The sequence below is a fragment of the Archocentrus centrarchus genome, unplaced genomic scaffold (assembly GCF_007364275.1).
Source record: "Archocentrus centrarchus isolate MPI-CPG fArcCen1 unplaced genomic scaffold, fArcCen1 scaffold_37_ctg1, whole genome shotgun sequence".
NCBI lineage: Eukaryota > Metazoa > Chordata > Actinopteri > Cichliformes > Cichlidae > Archocentrus > Archocentrus centrarchus.
Genome location: NW_022060264.1, coordinates 789,808 through 808,642, shown reverse-complemented (window position 1 = coordinate 808,642; position 18,835 = coordinate 789,808). Strand labels below are relative to the sequence as shown.

General features: G+C 40.3%; 1 protein-coding gene across 2 annotated transcripts in view; it reads left to right on the top strand.

Annotated features, from left to right (window-relative positions):
* The window catches only part of LOC115776742 (glutamate receptor 2-like), an 86,248-nt gene that overhangs the window by 18,642 nt on the left and 48,771 nt on the right, over nucleotides 1–18,835 (top strand). For both annotated transcript variants that reach the window (XM_030724506.1, XM_030724505.1), the window contains exons 2-11: nucleotides 1,277–1,417; nucleotides 7,473–7,712; nucleotides 8,043–8,164; nucleotides 12,167–12,241; nucleotides 14,196–14,249; nucleotides 14,924–15,082; nucleotides 15,754–15,921; nucleotides 16,303–16,407; nucleotides 16,509–16,616; nucleotides 17,331–17,394. In XM_030724506.1, coding sequence (XP_030580366.1) covers nucleotides 1,277–1,417; nucleotides 7,473–7,712; nucleotides 8,043–8,164; nucleotides 12,167–12,241; nucleotides 14,196–14,249; nucleotides 14,924–15,082; nucleotides 15,754–15,921; nucleotides 16,303–16,407; nucleotides 16,509–16,616; nucleotides 17,331–17,394 — 1,236 coding nt within the window. The remainder of the gene's footprint in view (nucleotides 1–1,276; nucleotides 1,418–7,472; nucleotides 7,713–8,042; nucleotides 8,165–12,166; nucleotides 12,242–14,195; nucleotides 14,250–14,923; nucleotides 15,083–15,753; nucleotides 15,922–16,302; nucleotides 16,408–16,508; nucleotides 16,617–17,330; nucleotides 17,395–18,835) is intronic.

The following is an 18,835-nucleotide window of genomic DNA, read 5'->3' as shown; positions in this document are numbered from 1 at the left end:
GCAATGCATGCTTTTATAACATCTTGTCTTGATTACTGCAATGCACTGTTTATCAGAATTAGCCAGGCCTCCATTGCTCGCCTACAGCTGGTACAAAATGCTGCTGCTCAGTTTTTATCTGGTGCAAGCAAACGAGAGCACATCACTCCAATTTTAGCTTCTCTTCACTGGCTTCCAGTTCATTTTAAAATCCTTTTATTTGTTTTTTAAGTTTCGTAATAGTCATGCCCCATTTTATCAGTCTGAATTGCTGCACCCATATGTCCCATCTCGTTCCCTTAAGTCAGTAGACCAGATGCTTTTACTTGTTCCACAGACGCAATCCAAACTCAGAGGTGATAGAGCTTTGGCAGTTGCAGCTCAAAAATGATGGAATGATTTGCTGTTGCATGTTAGACAGGCTCCTTCACTTGCACACACACACCTTTGACCCAGTGTGAGATTTTGATTGTGATTTTAAGTTACTTTTTTGTATTTCTTATTTTTCTTTACTTCTACAGCTCTTTTGTGTTTCTGTATCTTTTTATCCTCTGGCCTGTGTTTGTCTTTTATGTTTGGTGTTGTTGTACAGCACTTTGTTCAACCTTGTTGTTTTTAAAAGTGCTTTATAAATGAAGGGGTATGGTATGGTATGGTATGGTATGGTATGGTATGGTATGGTATGGTATGGTATGGTATGTATGGTATGGGATGTATGGGATGTATGGGATGGGATGGTATAATGTGCCTTGGGGTGACTGTTGTGATTTGGAGCTATATAAATAAATTTGAATTGAAATGAAAAGTAAAGAAAACTGTAGCTCAGTAGGTAGAGCAGGTCACCTACTGATCGGAAGGTCAGTGGTTCAATTCCTGGCTACTGCAGGCTGCATGCCAATGTATCCTTGGGCAAGATACTTAACCCCAAGTTGCTCTCCGACCGTTCCGTCGGAGTATGAATGTGAGTGAATGTTAGATAATTAAAGCACTTAGCTTAATTAATTAATCATGGAAGTGCTTGTATGAATGGGTGTGCATGGGTAAATGTAAAACGTGTTGTGTAAGCGCTTTGAGTGCTCATATCTGAGTAGAAAAGCACTATATAAGAACTAGTCCATTTACCATTTACTATAGCAATTGGTCACAAGGGTTTCCAAATGGTTTGTTTTTTTAAAAGAATGAGTGTTAAAAGTGCCACTATCTCAGCTTTTTTGTTGCTGGAAAACCTGTCTCTCTGCTTATTTTTACATTTCTGTGTGACCGTGATCTCCTCTCTCTCTCTCTCTGTTTGTCCCAGGTGGTTTATTTCCCAGGGGTGCAGATCAGGAGTATAGTGCATTCCGAGTTGGCATGGTTCAGTTTGGGATGGCAGATTTCAGACTGACTCCACATATAGATAACCTGGAGGTGGCCAACAGCTTTGCCGTTACTAACTGCTGTAAGTATTGTTCTTTTATTTTTTCAAGCAGAAATAATTGAAGTTCTATTTCTTGGTTTATTATTTTAAAAGTCTAGAACAATATTTAAAATTTTAAATAATACAAAAATGTCTTAAATGTAATTATGTCAGGTCTTCAAAAGGTATTTATGTTATGAATTTGCCTCAGTTTCAGTCAATACTCTGTGGAACTTAGACACATTAGTTAAACATCATTTACATACAATTTAAAAAGGTGAGCTGATTCAAACCAAGCTTGATGAAGCTGATATCACTGAAGCCTGAAGAAAGAACAAATAATAGATTTTTAAGCAGAGTAAAGTTGAGGCTCTTTTCTCTTGGAGTATGCTCTATGATCATCAAAATATGACTTAATATTGGCCTGAGGCACAAAGCTCTGTTATTGAAGTGCATAACACTGTGACAGTAGTGAAAGCACAGAATCCTATTTTTTGCCATATAAACCCTCCTTCAACAAATGCACAAGATGTACACAGGACCCTCTTACCTACTTGAAAGACCCAAATTCTTTTCATTCATTTTAAAATGAAAAAGGACAACATTCCCTGTATCTCATAACAGCCTCTGATTATGTAACCGACTACAAAGGTTTCAAATTGTGGCAACTGGGTAGCACTGTAAGGAGAGAGAGGAGAGGTGCAGCTTAAAAAAAATAAAGGTGTTAAAGCTAATCTAGTGGTGTTGTACAGTCTTTATGAAAGCAATAATGCATCTTGGGCAGATCTATTTGCTTGATTGCTCAGGTCAATGCATATAATATTTTGGTCATATTTAGTCAAGGCACACCCAACTAAACCTACTTGAAATCACATCTCTATTCATAGTAAATATATATTATAAAACATTATAATAAATAGTAAATCTTTTCACTTTCATTGCATGTTTTTCAACATCATCCATTAATGATAGTAAGACAGAAGATAGATTGAGTGATTTTTTTTTTAATAACCATCAGCTGTGAAGAACAGCCAGTGGTGCTGTACTAATATTATTTCCTTTCCTTGAGTGCCCTCATCTGTAGATAGCAGGCATCCTTTCCATGTGACATCTTGTCAGTTAAATTACTGACACAATTACAGTACATGCAATGGCCCATTTACGCTGGACATATTTAGAACTAGTAAATATTTGTTCCTCCTTGAGACTGTGTGCACAAGTATTCAAAGTACTCAAATACACCAATCATCATGCAGCATTTTATTTTCATTATTTAAATTAAAATATCACATAGAAGAAAATATGTACATCTTCAAAGTTAATCACACATTTGCCAGTGATTATTTGTGAATCCTGTCCCTGACGTCAACGGTCTAGTGTCCTCTTTGCTTCTTAAGTGTGTGATTTAAAGAAGCTAAGGCTGTACTCAAACTAGGCCAGCCCACTGCGTCTGAGCATGCCTGACTTCAGCATACAGTTTGACTACTATCACAGCTACGTGCCATGCCCACTTGAAGAGGTTTAAATAAGTTACTTTAAAAAAAACAAGCTAGTTCAAGAGCGTCAGATTTATTTCTAGGCATCATATCACATAGGGTCACATTTCACTTTTCCAAATATTTATATAACAAAGCCAACAGTTTCCATAAGATGTACTTGTGCTGTATGAAGATTACACAGACAGAATTTTGGCTCAGTAGTTATTGGTATTCAATCTCTTATTGCTTGCAATAGTTGATGGTGCTGGTAATGGCAACATGCAGCAATAGTTGTGCAGTGTGCTGTGGTTGCTCACCTTAAATGTGTTTAATTTGTTTACTAATTATTCATTTGTATTTATTCTGTCTATCATAGAAGCAATAGTGACTCACCTCTGTGTGATGCCTTTTTTTTCTTATTAATGCAAATCACACAAATTCCACACAGCAGTTATGTAAGCTGTACTTAAATGTATAGTGAGCATGTGCTGGAAATGCCTGTCCGCGAGAACTCTCACCTCTGTCAACTCTCTGAATTTCGATCAGTCGAAATCTCAAATCTACACTGTGCAGTCTTTCCCCAACTGTTCGATGAGTATGTGCCAATATTACTCCACACTCATAGTGCCATTAAGTGGCAAGAGGAAATCAGCAGTGGGTAATAAACATCATACATGAAATTTTCATTGGTGGTTCCACACTTGATATTGAACACTAGGGATTCAGTATCGGTATCGGTCCGATCTTGGCCTAAATTACTGGATCGGATATCGGAAAGAAATAAAAAATGCAATCCGATCCGATCCGACCCACATTAGCTGCATTACAGTTTTCTGTCATTGTCTTCTTCTTGTGGGGTCTGTGTTTGACCGAACCAGCTTAGAGCTGCATTACCACCACCTCCTGGAATGGAGTGACACTGAGCGATCATCGCTGACGTGTTTTTCCACTCCTCCATCGCTCTCTGCTGTGTTTGTGTGTTGTGCTCGCTGTGCTGAGAATTTCAGCAGCTTTTTTCTCTACTTCAGCTCCCGGACATACTGCTAGCGAGCACTATCGATCGTCCGGTACCGGAAGGACGCCTTCCCCATCAAAATATTTTTTACACTTTAATCCCTGATTAGTGACTAACTATAGACCTGCAGTAGAAACATATTTAGGAGAATGTTTGTGAATATAAAGCATTAAAAGATTACGCTCACGTAGCCCCTAGTTTTTCAACATAAACACTGACAACACAACAACAGCAATCAGCTGTTTTACGTGCAGTCTGTCTGCACAAGCGCAAAGAGGCGGAGCCGGTGAGCTCAGATGAAGTGGACTAAAGATGAAGCTTTTCCCCCCTCTAACCTGCATTAAACCTTTACTGGGAAACAGCTGGAGGTCCTTCATCAATCAACTGATCAGTAAGTGAAGAAAAGAGAACTTTGTAGCTGCTCCATCCACCCTGTTTGTTTCACACAGGGAAGAACTGCAGTACGGAAGTTAAAATATGCAGATGAACTGTTAATATGAAAAAAAGTATTTATCTTATCCAGTTACTCGGGTAAGCGATGGAATAATCAATAGAATACTCGACTGCTAAAATAATCAATAGTTGCAGCCCTAATGAAATTTGCAACATGCCATAAGCCAATTCTCCACCTTCTCATATAGGAGCAACAGGATTCAGGTGATAGAGCGATTGTTGTAAGTAAGTAAAGTTTATTTATATAGCGCTTTACACAGACAAAAAGTCACAAAGTGCTGTACAATAATTAAAACACAATATAAAAAAAACAGATAAAACACCATGTTAAAAACATATTAACATTACCATATTAAAAGAAAAAAGAATAAAAATAAACAGAAAGTCTGCTTAAACAGAAAAGTTTTCAACTGTTTTTTAAAAGACGCTACAGAGTCAGCTAAATGGAGATGGAGTGGTAAACAGTTCCAGAACTTTGGCGCCACTGCCTGAAAAGCTCTGCCCCCCCCCAGTTCTTAGTCTTGTACATGGGACAACTAAAAGATTTTGATTTTGTTGTGTGAGGGACTGTTGACTTATGTAAAATTGATCCAGGCATTTAAAAAATTTTTTAAAAATAATATAAAAAGATTGTATTTTTATTGGTATAGGCAGATAGCCAAATGTAAAATATCGGTATCGGTATCGGCCATAAAAAAGTGGTATCGTGCCATCCCTATAGAACACTATGACATGTAATTAGTATGCTTCCTTGTAAGCCACCTAGTGGGCACAGGTAGTGATAAAGAACTTGTTTACACAACAGCCATTTATGTATTTTTATGAGTCTCACACATGGGCAGAAGAAACACCCCCCCACCCCTGTAAAGCGAGTGCAAGCTGGAGGCCAACACCTGATGAAGCCAAGAGGACCACATCATCCGCAAAAAGCAGAGATGAAATTCTGAGGCCACTAAGGCAGAAACCCTCCGCAAATTGGCTATACTGTACCTATAAATTCTGTCCATAAAAATTATGAATGGAATTGGTAACACACAGATCCAACATATTGCCGGCAATGCGGCCCATGCTGCAGATGTACAGGGACTGAATGACCTGCACCCCGAGGAATGCAGTCAAATGTCTTCTCCAAGTCCACAAAACACATGTAGACTGGATGGGCAAACTCCCACACACACTTGAATATCCTCGAGAGCATGTCCAGCGTTCCACGACCAGGATGTAAACTGCATTGTTCCTCTGGAATCTGAGGGTTAACTAACAGACAAACTCTCCTTTCCAGCACCCTGGCATTGATGTTACCAGGGAGGCTAAGGAGTGAGATCCCCCCGATAGTTGGAGCACACCCTTCAGTCCCACTTCTTGAAGATGGTAACCACCACCCTGATCTGCCAGTCCAGTGGCACTGCCCCAGATCCCTACTTGACATTGCAGAGGCGTGTCAACCAAACTAGCCCTACTGCATCCAGGGCCTTCAGGAACTCAGGGCAAACCTCATCCACTCCAGGGGCCCTGCCACCAAGGAGTTGGTTGGTCAAACTATTCCTTTCACCATCCAATTATATCCTCAGTTGAAGTCAGCAGTGCCCCACACACAGTGTGAGTAGAGCACCACTTTCCCTCTCCTGAGTCGCCTGACAGTTTGCCAGAATCACTTCAAGGCAGTCCAAAAGTCGTTCTCCATGGCCTCAATGAATTCCTCCAACATCCGAGTTTTTGCTTAGGCCACTTCCCAAGCCACGTTCAGCACGGTCTGCCAGTATCCATCAGCTGCCTCTGAAGTCCCACAAGCTTTTCAAGCCAAATTGGAATCATTCTTCAGCTTGATGGTCCCCTTCACTTCAGGTGTCCACCATCTGGTTACCACCTCAACAGGCACCAACCATCATGCAGCAGCCTCAACAGTGGAGGTGCGGAACATGGTCAATTCAGACTCAGTGTCCTCAGCCTCCCTCAGAATGCTGTCAAAGTTCTGCTGTAGGTGGGACTTGAAGATCTCACAGACCTGGGCCTCTGCCAGGTGTTCCCAGCACACTCTCACTATATGTTTAGGTGTGCCAGGTCTGTTCAGCATCCTCCCCCACCTCCTAATCCAACTCACCCCCAGGTGGTGATCAGTTGATAGCTCAGCTCCTCTCCTAACCTGAGTGTCCAGATCACACAGCCGCAGATCTTATGATACAGTTTCAAAATCAACAATCAACCTGCGACCCAGGGTGTCCTGGTGCTACGTGTACTTATGGACATGTTCAAACATGGTGTTCATTGCAGAGAAATTGCGGTTTTCACAGAAGTCCAAAAACAGAACACCACTCAGGTTCAGATCAGGCAGGCCATTGCTCCCAATCACGCCCCTCCAGGTCGTGATGGCCCACATGAGCACTGAAGTCTCCCACTAGGACACATAAGTGCAAACAACAGTCAGGACCCATTCCCTGGCCCGAAGGCGCAGGGAAGTGACCCTCTCGTCCACCGGTGAAAACTCTGGTGTACAGGCAGCAAGCTGAGGGGATACAAGAATACCCTCTCACCGAGGGCAACTCCAGACTGGAACAAAGTCCAGCCCCTCTCCAAGAGACTGGATCCAGAGCCCATGCTGTGCGTTGAAGTGAGTCCAAGCCTTGGTCCTTGGCCACCGCCTGACACACATTGCACCCACACACACGCATTGAAGAATCAATTAAGTGAAACCTGGAGCTTACCAAGAAATGAGGAATGTTATGAAATAGCTAGCCAGTGGTCGATCACCTGGTGCTACGCCAGGCTGAGGCACTGTTGCACCGGGCTGAGAATTTCACCAGTTTGCTATCAGAACTGTTTGCTATTACCACAATTAGGAAGCGCCAATGGGTATTAGCACTAGCAAGCAGTCGTCTGATAACCAGGAGGGACAACTTTGTTAATTTGTCAACCACAGAACTTCCACTCCCATTGGGTATGTTTTGTGATCATTAATATGCCCCGATTAATAAATCTGGCCTCCAGTGTTACTGCAGACAGTTAAATGTGTGTTGGGTGTGTGTTTATCATGGGAAGATATGTCTTTGTCTAAAGATTTTTCCCAGGTCCTGCCTGCATTATGTAGCTGATTTATTTTCTCACTGTTGAATTTTTTAAATCTTTCTCTTTCCTCTTTTTTTCTTTCTCCTAGTTTGTTCCCAGTTCTCTCGGGGTGTCTATGCCATTTTTGGCTTCTATGACAAGAAGTCGGTCAACACCATCACCTCCTTTTGTGAGACACTTCATGTCTCCTTCATCACACCTTCTTTCCCAGCTGAAGGAATGAATCAGTTTGTTCTCCAAATGAGGCCGGACATCAAGGGGCCACTAGTTTCATTAGTGGAGTACTACAAATGGGAAAAGTTTGCCTATCTGTATGACAGTGATCGAGGTAAGGAAATTCACATCATTTATCAAATAGGTATTGATGCTGCTTTACTTTCAACATAAAATAATCTCATTCCAAAAGGATTCACCACTTGAGTTCAGATTAGTTATTTACTGCAAATAAGACACAACCACACATAGAAATCCTCCAGTGACGGAAAATATGACAAGATTGTAAATACAAACAATCTTAAGAAATTCAAAAAGTTGATAGAAATATAGAGAAATATGATAAAGATATAGAATTGTGCTACAAACATACAAGTTATCATCAATAAAAGAAACTGTGTGTGCATGCGCGCGCGCGTGTGTGTGTGTGTGTGTGTGTGTGTAGGTCTTTCAACTCTTCAGGTTGTACTGGACACTGCAGCAGAGAAAAAATGGGTCGTCACCGCAATAAATGTAGGAAACCTGAAAGATGAGAGAAAAGATGAAGCCTACCGGTCCCTGTTTCAGGTACTGCTATTCTTCACTTGTGCTTTAATGCAGGAATACACGAAATCAAATACTAGACAGAGAATTTGTAGACTAATCAAATTAATTAGATGATGTCACTCACACATCCATGATCCTAATCTACCGTATTTTTCGGACTATACGTCGCTCCGGAGTATAGGTCGCACCAGCCAAAAAATGCATAATAAAGAAGAAAAAAACATATATAGGTCGCACTGGACTATAAGTCGCACTTTTTTTGGGGGGGGGTTGATAGAATCCGAGACTCAGAGCACAAATTCCATCTTGAACGGCAATTTAAAATAATAATGGATTAAAGAACAGGACGAACACGGTTACACCTACGTTATGCTAACGTAGCACATTCAGCTACATGACGCACAACGAACACGTGTTCGGTATTGTTACGTTGTAAACACACTTCCAAAGTCGGCGATATTCACAACAAAGGTCGTCTTTATTAACAGAAAAACGGCTGCTGTAGGCCACAGCCACGCCAACCACAACTACAACAGCGGAACAGCAACACACACACAGGCAAGCTCTCGGTCTTTTTCTCTCTCTCCATGCTGCCTTCACGAACCTCCCGAACAGTCCGAAATCCCACAACATCAACACGCTCTCTAACTAAGAGAATCGCTACAGTATGTTAACGTAACATTAAGTTATTCAGATAACCATAGCATAAAGAACATACTAACAAGTTAACCAAACCATCAATCCATTGAATTCTTCATCCTCGGTGTCACTTCTAAACAATTCCGTACACTCCGTAGACGAAGCGCCGCTTCCTCTTCTGTGTCGCGTTAGTCAGACTCGTCGTCAGCTGCAGTTCCAATTATTCCAGCCTTTCTGAATCCCAACAGGATGGTTTGTCACTGAAGCCCATGTTTTCTTGATCCATCCAATGACTTCCAGGAAAGTTGGGTGGCGCATTCTCCCAGTTGCCGTTAAGCTGTGCTCTCCATCCATCATCCACTGCGCCCACAGGTTACGCAAGACTGCCTTAAAGCTGCAGCTCACGGAGATGTCAAGTGGCTGGAGTATTTTGGTTCATGTGTTATAAATGTCACATATACGTCGCTCCGGAGTATAGGTCGCACCCCCAGCCAAACTATGAAAAAAAGTGCGACTTATACTCCGGAAAATACGGTAGTTATAATCACCAAGGAGATTGTGTTTTTGGTAGTGCTTGCGTGCATGCGTGTGTGTATAATTTAGTTTCTGTAAACAGAATAGCTTGAAAAGTTTTGAATGAATTCTGATAACAGTTTGTAGGGGTGTAGAGTGGGGCCATGTTAACAATCCATTAAATTTCGCCTTAAATCCTCCAAGGTCTTCAAAGTCAAAATTGAGAAAATGACTTATAACTTTGAAACTATGATTCTAGCAAGTGTGGTGTACCATATAAAGATTTTAAATATTTCACATTTGACCTCTGACCTCTCCTTCAAGGTCAATAGATTGATCTGAAGGACAAAGTGATAATAATGCTGTATAGAGCTATTTATCAAAACTCTGTTTCTTACTACCATTGTTTGTATTGACAACATATAGGCATATAGGGAATGATATATGGGGATTCTAAATATCACATTATGGTTTGCCTCCTAATATCATGTCACATTTGACCTCTGACCTCAGTTTAACATTTCACATCTGCCTTTCTTTCAAGAGTTATATCGTTAAAAAAATATTGTCAAGAGAAGGAGAATGAGCTGCCTATTTAGTTTGAAATATATTGTAGTATAATGTTATATAATAAGCTAAACTTATTCATGTCCAGTTATTTACAAATCAGTACCTATTGTCCTTTACCAGCTCCTACATCATGTTTGTGTAATCAAAGTAAACATCTGTCATACTTACTACAAACTTCATAAAATACATTTAAAAAGAACAAAAAGTACAACGATATTCTTCTTTTCAATATAGTTGAGAGTATAATGGGTGACAGAGGAATATTAGACACTTTGTGTCAAAAAATTATTTATCTGTGTGAGTCGGACTTTGGCTTCCTGGTCTCAGGGAAAATCAAGCAGTCACTCCAGCCTTTCTGGTCTGATGGTCTTGCTCCAGGGGTGAAGAAATATGCCTGAGTCTAAGTAATTGCTTTTGTTAATGATTAAACATATACAAATAAAATTCAAATTCAATATAGATTTCCACTACAGTAAAACTAAGGTCTCCCAGCCTTTATCATTTATCCACCCCCTCATTCCACTGTGATGAATAGTCACCAATTATGTCCCACTCACAGTTTAATTATTATTAACATATTTACTACACACACATATATTTACTGCTCAAAACATATCACTCTGAAAACACATCAGATCTCACAAAAAAAATCATGCTGGATATCTATACTGATATGTTAAATGGTAAATGGTAAATGGACTAGCTCTTATATAGCGCTTCTCTACTCAGTATGAGCACTCAAAGCGCTATTACAACATGTAAAATGGGTAATGTGTTAGGAAGGAAAGGAAGCCACATTGATGGAAATGAAAATGATCAACCTACAGATGGCTGAATTCAAAGACACGCTGATAATCATAGAGAGAAATGATGCAGCAGAATAGTCCATTATATATAGTTTCAGCTTTAATATATAATACTTTTACTGGCCCTGTGGTATTCTTAGTAATGTAACATTTTAGCATTACATTTTTATTGTACTATATAAAAGTCATGAGTTTCTATTCTTGACCAGGACCAATTTGCCATGGGAGACCCTGCCAGGGGGCAAAGCCCATGGACAACATTGCACACACAAAACCCTCCACCACAATAAGATGAGATTCATGGAGTGATTTGGAGTTGGAGGAGTTTAAGAATCTTGTGGTCTTGTTCACGAGTGATGGGAGAAGGAAGCAGGAGATTGACAGACGGATTGGGGCTGCATTTGCAGTGATGCAGATGCTGCACTGGTCTGTCATGGTGAAGAGGAAGCTGAGCTTGAAATCTACATCCCTACCCTCACCTATGGTCATGAGCTTTGGGTAGTGACCAAAAGAACGAGATCGCGATTAAAAGTGGCAAAAATGATCTTCCTCTAAAGTGTGACTGGGTGAGGAGTGCAGCCATTCAGGGAGGGGCTCTGAGTAGAGCCGCTGCTCCTCCAAGGAGCCAGTTGAGTTGGTTCAGGCATCTGACTAGGATGCCTCACCTTTTGGGTGAGGTGCTTCGGGCATGTCCTACCGGGAAGAGGCCCCAGGATAGAACCAGTACATGCTGAAGAGACTATATCTCTGGGCTGCCCTAGTAACACCTCGGGGTCCTCCTGGACAAGCTGGAGGAGGTGGATGGGGAGAGGGAGGTCTGGGCTTCTCTTCTTCGGCTGCTGCCCCAGCAACCCAGCGGATAAGTGATGGATGGATGGATGGATGGATGGATGGATGGAGTTTTTATTAAATTATACCTCTGTCATGCATTTTTGTACATGTTCTAGTGTTGTATGACAGGACGTTCTCACTCCTCTCACATACTGACACAGTACGTTCTGCCTTAGAATTTGAGGTCCTGACCAAACTTCCGTCTTTGATGTCTTGGAAATGATGAGAGGTTTTGTCGACCATACAGTGTTTATGTCATTGTAGCTTTGGTGTTCTTTGATTTTTTGATTTTGTCTTTTCCAGAAAACATTTTAAGATTTTACAGATAGCTATTATATGCATCAGGTCTGTTCACAGAGTTAATATGATGTAATACTGTATATAGAAAAAGCCTTTACCAAAATACTATGCAGTGAGAAGCGGGGCACCGGATCTTAAGCATTTTTCTATTCTGTACTTTTAGGGAGGTTTATTTTGCATAAACCATTTAAAGTTGCAAATATAGTACAAAAACTCTTAAAGTGACTTTGACTATTCTGTGGTGTCAAGCAGCATGCAGCCCCACTCTGCTTCAGAAAAATACATTTAGTTTTCATACTGTGAGCACACATATCATTAAAGACTGCAAAATTCTGTTACATGCTTGTTGTCTTATTTTTTCTAGGACCTGGAGATCCGTAAGGAACGACGCATCATACTGGACTGTGAGCAAGATAAAGTGAAAGACATCATGGAGCAGGTTGATTCTTGTCTTGCTGCTACTGCTACCTCTATGAGCAATATTATCTATCCATAAAATAATAAAGCTGCCTCCACAAATCAATTCTTTACTGGGTCATCCCTTAAAAAACAGTGAATGCCTCTCAGCGGAATCAGCTGATGAAAATATAGTTATATAGTACCAGTATAGTAGTGCTATTGTCACCGGCTCCAGTTGGCATACAACTTTACACAGCAGACGGGCAGGTTTATAACACTTCATGAGGAATTTCAAGAGGTCAACAAAACTCCTCTTTCAACAACAATTAAGTATTAAACATTATCATAAACATTAACCTTCCCGGTGCACACATTAACGTTAGATTTTTAACTATTAACAATTATCTGACAGCCACATTAACCGTCTGTTATCATTAAGGTAGTATCTAGCAGCTATGGCTAATAATAAAATGATAATATTAATGTATGCTACACAGTAAGTGTTATCAGTCCTGCTCATCTGTAATGTTAATTTAACAGGATAATATAATTATTGGTATGGAGAAAAGTCTACCAGCAACTAGACAGAAGTATTGGTAGCATACCTTACCAACTCTTCCTTGATCAGCAATGAAAATATGGTCACTACCTCAGATAAACTTTTTTTTTTTTTGCTGCACTACCTAAGAGAATCGTAAAATGTGTCATATATACCTTATGATGGCATGGTGGTTAGCACTGCTATCTATCTCACAGCTAGAAGATCTGGGTTCGAATCCACCTTGGCCCAGGCCCTTCTGTGTGCAGTTTGCATGTTCTGCTCATGTCTGTGTGGGTTTCCTCCCAGAGTCCAAAGACATACAGTTACTGGGGTTAGGTTAATTGGTGATTCTAAATTGTCCATAGGTGTGAATGGTTGTCTGTCTCTCTGTGTTAGCCCTGCAACATGCTGGCGACCTGTACAGGGTGTACCCTGCCTCTTGTCTTATGTCAGCTGGCATAGGTTCCAGCCTCTCTGCAACCCTGAAGAGGATGGATGGATGGATATGTACCTTACCATTGTCATGGTCTTGGGTTTTGAGTTTTGAATCTTGTGATTTCTGGATTTGAGAGGATTTACAGTATGTTCTAGTTCTTTTTCTTGCCTTTGACTATAGTAATTTCTAGTTCTGAGTTCATCTTGGTTCCTTGTTTGGTGTCAGTCTGTCGTGGCCATGTCTCTGTATCTGAACTGTCTTCGTGTTTCCTGTCTTTGTGTCAAGTTTGGATGTGAGTCGTGTCTCAGTGACAGTCGTTTCCTGCCTTAATTTGATAGTGTCTCTTATCATGTGCGCTATGTTCAGTTTTGCTTCTTTCGTCCTGTTAGTAAGATTCTGTTAAAAAGTGCTCCCCGGTGTGTCCTATTTCCTTGATTGCCTGTGTGTGTAATATTGTCTGTGTTTTCTTTAGTTCACTGTTGCGTTGTCATTTATGGCTTCTCACCTGCTGTGTGTGCTCCCATCTGTATGTTTTCCTGTTTAAGTGAGTTTCTTAGTTTGTTCTGCTGGCTCCCGTTCAGCTCTGTCAGTCCTTAAATTCTAGCAATAAATCTGAATCAGTTTGAAATTATGTTATTGTGACAACCCTACTGCGGAGTATTCCATGTTCTCCCTGTGCCTGCATGGGTTTCCATGCTCCAACTTCCTCTCACAGTCCCAATGTTAGATTAATTGGGGGTTATAAATTTGCCCCGTAATGTGAGGAATATGAAGGTGCTTTGAGGTTATGGAATAAAGTCCTCCAATATTGCATGGTGAAAATGTGACTTCACTTTGAGTGGTTAGTTAGAGCAGAAAAGCATTGCATTCAAGTACATTACATGCATCTCCAAAGTGAACCATTTTGTAACTGCAGCGTCTAGTGTTTCTTTCTGAGTTAAGACAATTTACCTGTTTATATAATAATTCACTTTAAAATGTTTAATGTTGACATGACCTGTTCTCCTTATTCATCAGGTGATCACTATAGGCAGGCATGTAAAGGGATATCACTATATCATCGCAAACTTGGTGAGTTATTTTCCAGTCCCTATATGAGGCTGACCAAATATGTATGACTGAGAAATTATATTTACAAGTCCATTTAGATGATGGTCTAATAACAGCTTTACACCTATTAACTGAGATCGTAGACAGTCCCATTCAGACTTGCTGTGACAGGAGGGTGGGTAAGCCTTTTGAATATAAACAACACAGCAATAGTTGCTGAGTGAGCCACTGTCAAGTCTAAGTGCAATGTTCAGTTGTCATTGACTATCTAGGCATGACTCTTTCCATCATAGTTTTTCACCACTGCATGCTGGCCAGGTTACTTTTGTGGCTGTCCTTAGTGTCATCCAGCTGCCTCTTCACAGGCTGTTTGTCAGGTGGTAGCTGGTTGGTGAAAGTAGCCAGTTATATTTTAGAAAGTGTGATTTTCTACAGCATGGCACTGAACAGGAGTGGTCCTCCAATCTCATTGTACATTCTGTATAATGACAATAAAGGCATTCTATTCTATTCTATTCTATTCTATTAATTTTTAAAAAATGGTAGCTGGTGAGTTTCTGGAGAGAGATCATTTTCCCAGCATGGCGTGAGGCTCCATGAAAGCCCAGCAGAGAAGAAACTAGTGTTTGCACATTAATATTAAATTAACCATTCATTAGTTTAAACAATTTTATTTGTTGCTGATCTTCTTCCAGGGCTTTGTGGATGGCGACCTCTCTAAAATCCAGTATGGAGGTGCAAATGTGTCTGGCTTTCAGATTGTAGATTTTGATGATCCTGTGGTGGCAAAGTTTGATCAGCGATGGGAGGCTTTGGAAGAGAAGGAGTATCCCGGAGCTGACATGCGGATCAGAGTAAGATTTCAACATCCAACAATAACCTTCTGGTTAAGTTTGATCATTTTCAGTTCTTTCAGGAAAGCCATATGCTATAAGAATGACCCGTGGATAGCTTAAGAATCAGACCAGAAAAAAATTATTTTAATGTTAAATTATGCTTAATATAATAAAAAATACATTGTCTCATATAAAACCCTTACCTATGATGCAGCTTGAGTTGCTCTGCAAACATTTTGTCATGATATTGAAATTCACTGTGCATTAACGCAAATGCCAGCCGCTTAGCTATTCCAGACTTTCATATGAACTTAATTGATCATGACATTGCTTTTTAAAGCACCCCCACATTAGTGATCTCCATTAGAATCTGGGATATGTTTAACTGGCTATTTATGATAGTTCTGTTATTTTGAGCTGCCAGAGATTCAGATGCAGTTTGACAAGTTACAATATCCACAGCATATAATCCAAACAGATCAGATCAACTGAAAGTTGTCATTAATTTTACAAGACTCACTCAGTCAGCATCAGACACATTCCACATGGGCTAAAATTCCTTTAACAGACAGGTCCCTGGATGTTCAGTCCCTTTTCTGTCTTATCCCATTTCTTTTCTACCTCTGGTGCAACTATCAAAGTCAAATATCCCCTGAGCTATGTTTGTTGCCATTGTTTGTGTCTGTCAGTATACTTCAGCCCTCACGTATGATGCAGTCCATGTGATGACTGAGGCGTTCCGCTTCCTTCACAAGCAAAGAATAGATATAAGTCGTCGTGGCAACAGTGGGGACTGTCTAGCTAATCCAGCGGTGCCTTGGGCACAGGGGGTGGAAATTGAGCGTGCCCTCAAACAGGTAAGAACACAGACAAACCATAAATGCAAGTGTTAAAAACTGAAATCAAAGATTGTGATGAAAAATCTTCCTGTCTTTTTGGTTGCTCATCAAAAGCTATTAAAATGTAAGACTGTGTTTGAACACATAATATACCTGCCAACTCACTCAGTCATTTGCTTGATTGGAAGAACTGTGTTAGTGAATGTGCCGGTGCAGAGGACCATGGTATAACAAAAGCAGGGTTAACCTTTCTTAACTTTCTGCTGAAGGGCATTATATAGCCATCAAATCAGAATGAGCACGAGATCCAGAGACTCCTTTTTTATTTTTCTTCCTGTGATATTTAATTAACAATGGTATTCATTCTTAAGCTGTGCTTTTCAAATAATGTGTGTTTAGGTGCGTGTAGATGGTTTAACAGGGACTATTCAGTTTGACCAGTACGGGAAGAGGATCAACTACTCAGTGACAATCATGGAGCTAAAGAACAACGGACCTGTTAAGGTAACTGAAGCAGCAGTTTGCCATAATAAATATCATGATAACACATGTGGTAGTTTGTATGTGCAAGATATGTGTTTTACCTTATTTGTGTCTATTCACAGATCGGGTACTGGAATGAGGTGGATAAGATGGTTTTGACAAAGTCAGACCTGTACCCAAACGACACAATGGGAATGGAAAATAAGACGGTCATCGTTACAACTATACTGGTAATGTGATGACATAACGTGACCATGTCAACCAGTGTCAAATACAAAAACAAATACATTTACAATATCTCAACATTGGTCATTGTGTGTGTGTGTGTGTGTGTGTGTGTGTGTGTGTGTGTGTGTGTGTGTGTGTGTGTGTGTGTGTGTGTGTGTGTGTGTGTGTGTGTGTGTGTGTGTGTGTGTTAAAGGTGCATGGTTGACAGTAGTTTGAAAGGTAAAAATCCTTTAGTTTCTGAAAATATTGTTCTTTAGGATAAGGCTAAAGCACAACTGAGAGTGAAGTCCTCTATTAGGGTGATATTGTACTATGTGGTCTTTAGATTTCTGTACCCATAACCAAAATAAAAATGATTTAACACTGGAAAAGCACGTTATTCCCAGTAAACAGAAGTTACAGTTTTTGTTCAACTGAGGATTTCAACAAATTGGCTTCAAGGGCCCAGGAGGCCAGTATGAGATTAGTGTAGCTCCATAAGGAAAATAGGTGATAGAGTATTACAGGACTTAGGAATTCTGACAAAAATGTAATTTAGTCTGTAGCACAGAAGCCTGTTACCCTGTATCTCCTATATTCTCATGGTAAAAGCAAATTATTTCAAAACATATATTTATAATATTTCCCTGTGAATTTCTTCTTTGCATGTACCAGAGCAGAGCAGAGCATACCCCCCTGAGAGGTTTACATTTCATTGTTTATGTTTGTGTATATAGGAAGCACCATATGTGATGCTAAAGAAAAATGCAGAATTGTTTCAAGACAATGACCGTTATGAAGGTATGTTACATCAGGTATTGTATGTGTCTGTTATATGATGTGGTGCATTTTTTAAATTTCATTTACATTACAGTAAAAATGTGAAAACATTATTTTTGTTTTATTTATTTTGTTATTTAAACCAAAGAATTCACACAAAAATCTTCATATCAGTATTTTTGTATTGAGATTAAAATGATAGGACATACAGTATAGAAATTCATGGATAACACACAATTGCTATTGCTACCATGACACAGCAGTGAAAACCAGTGTGTTATATGTTACCACCTATAGCTTCACAGGTAAGTAAGTAATTACTGCTAACACTGTAGGTTCACCCTGCGGTATTGCCTATTATTGCCTAAACACTGCTAAAAAAATTCAAGAAACACTTTGAAAGTACATCAGGTCTCACTGGTAAAAAAAATAATAAAAGTAAATTGTGCTGGATATCTATAGTCATATAGAATGGGTAATCTGTTATGAATGAAAGGCTGTCACATTGCTTGATGGAAATGAGAATTATCAACCTACAGAGGGCTGAATTTAAAGACACCCTGAAAATCAAAGGCTAGAACATTTTACCCAAATTTCATTGCATCAACTCAAAATGGTATTCAGTAGTTTGTACGACCCCCACATGCTTGTCTGATGAAATGGCAGATGGTGTCCTGGGGGACCTCCTTCCAGATCTGGACCAGGACATCATTGAGCTCCTGGGCAATCTGAGGTGCCGTTTACACGAGACCGTTTTAATTTTGAAACGGTGTCGTTTTGATGCGTTTCGGCCTTGCGTTTACACGACAACGGTGTCGTTTTGATGCGTTTCGCCCTTCTGTTTACACGACAACAGAGTGAAAACGATGTGTTTCAGAAACGGGGTCCAGAGTGGAGCGTTTCAGAAACGCACCGGCTTGCGTTTTCGTGTAAACACTTGAAACCGGGGTGATTTGAAAACGCTCGACTCGCACATGCGCACTATGGTTGCGACGGCCAGTTTTTAGCGCACGCGCAAACTGATAAACAGTACTCGCGGATTCACGAGTGCTTCTTATGCTTTTCCTGTGTTTTTACCGTTTTGTAATTCAGCGTTGTGTGCAGCAGCGATCCAACCTCATCATCGGTCCACACAAAACCTCTCACATTGGCCGTTTTGTAAGTAATGAACAATTTGCCGCACTACCTACTGTCACTCCACGCATGCGCGTCTTGCGTAAACAAACTTTGCAAAGAGAAAACCAACGCCAACTTGTGGCCTGGCATGAGAACTACATCGTTTTCATCGTTTCACATGTCCTCGTGTAAACGCGGATCGTTTCTGAAACGCCATCGTGTAAACGAAAGGCTGAAACGCATCAAAACGACACCGTTTCCAGTGAAAACGGCTTCGTGTAAACGGCACCTGAGGTGCAACTTAGAGGTGTCGGATGGACTGAAACAATAATGTCCCAGAGGTGTT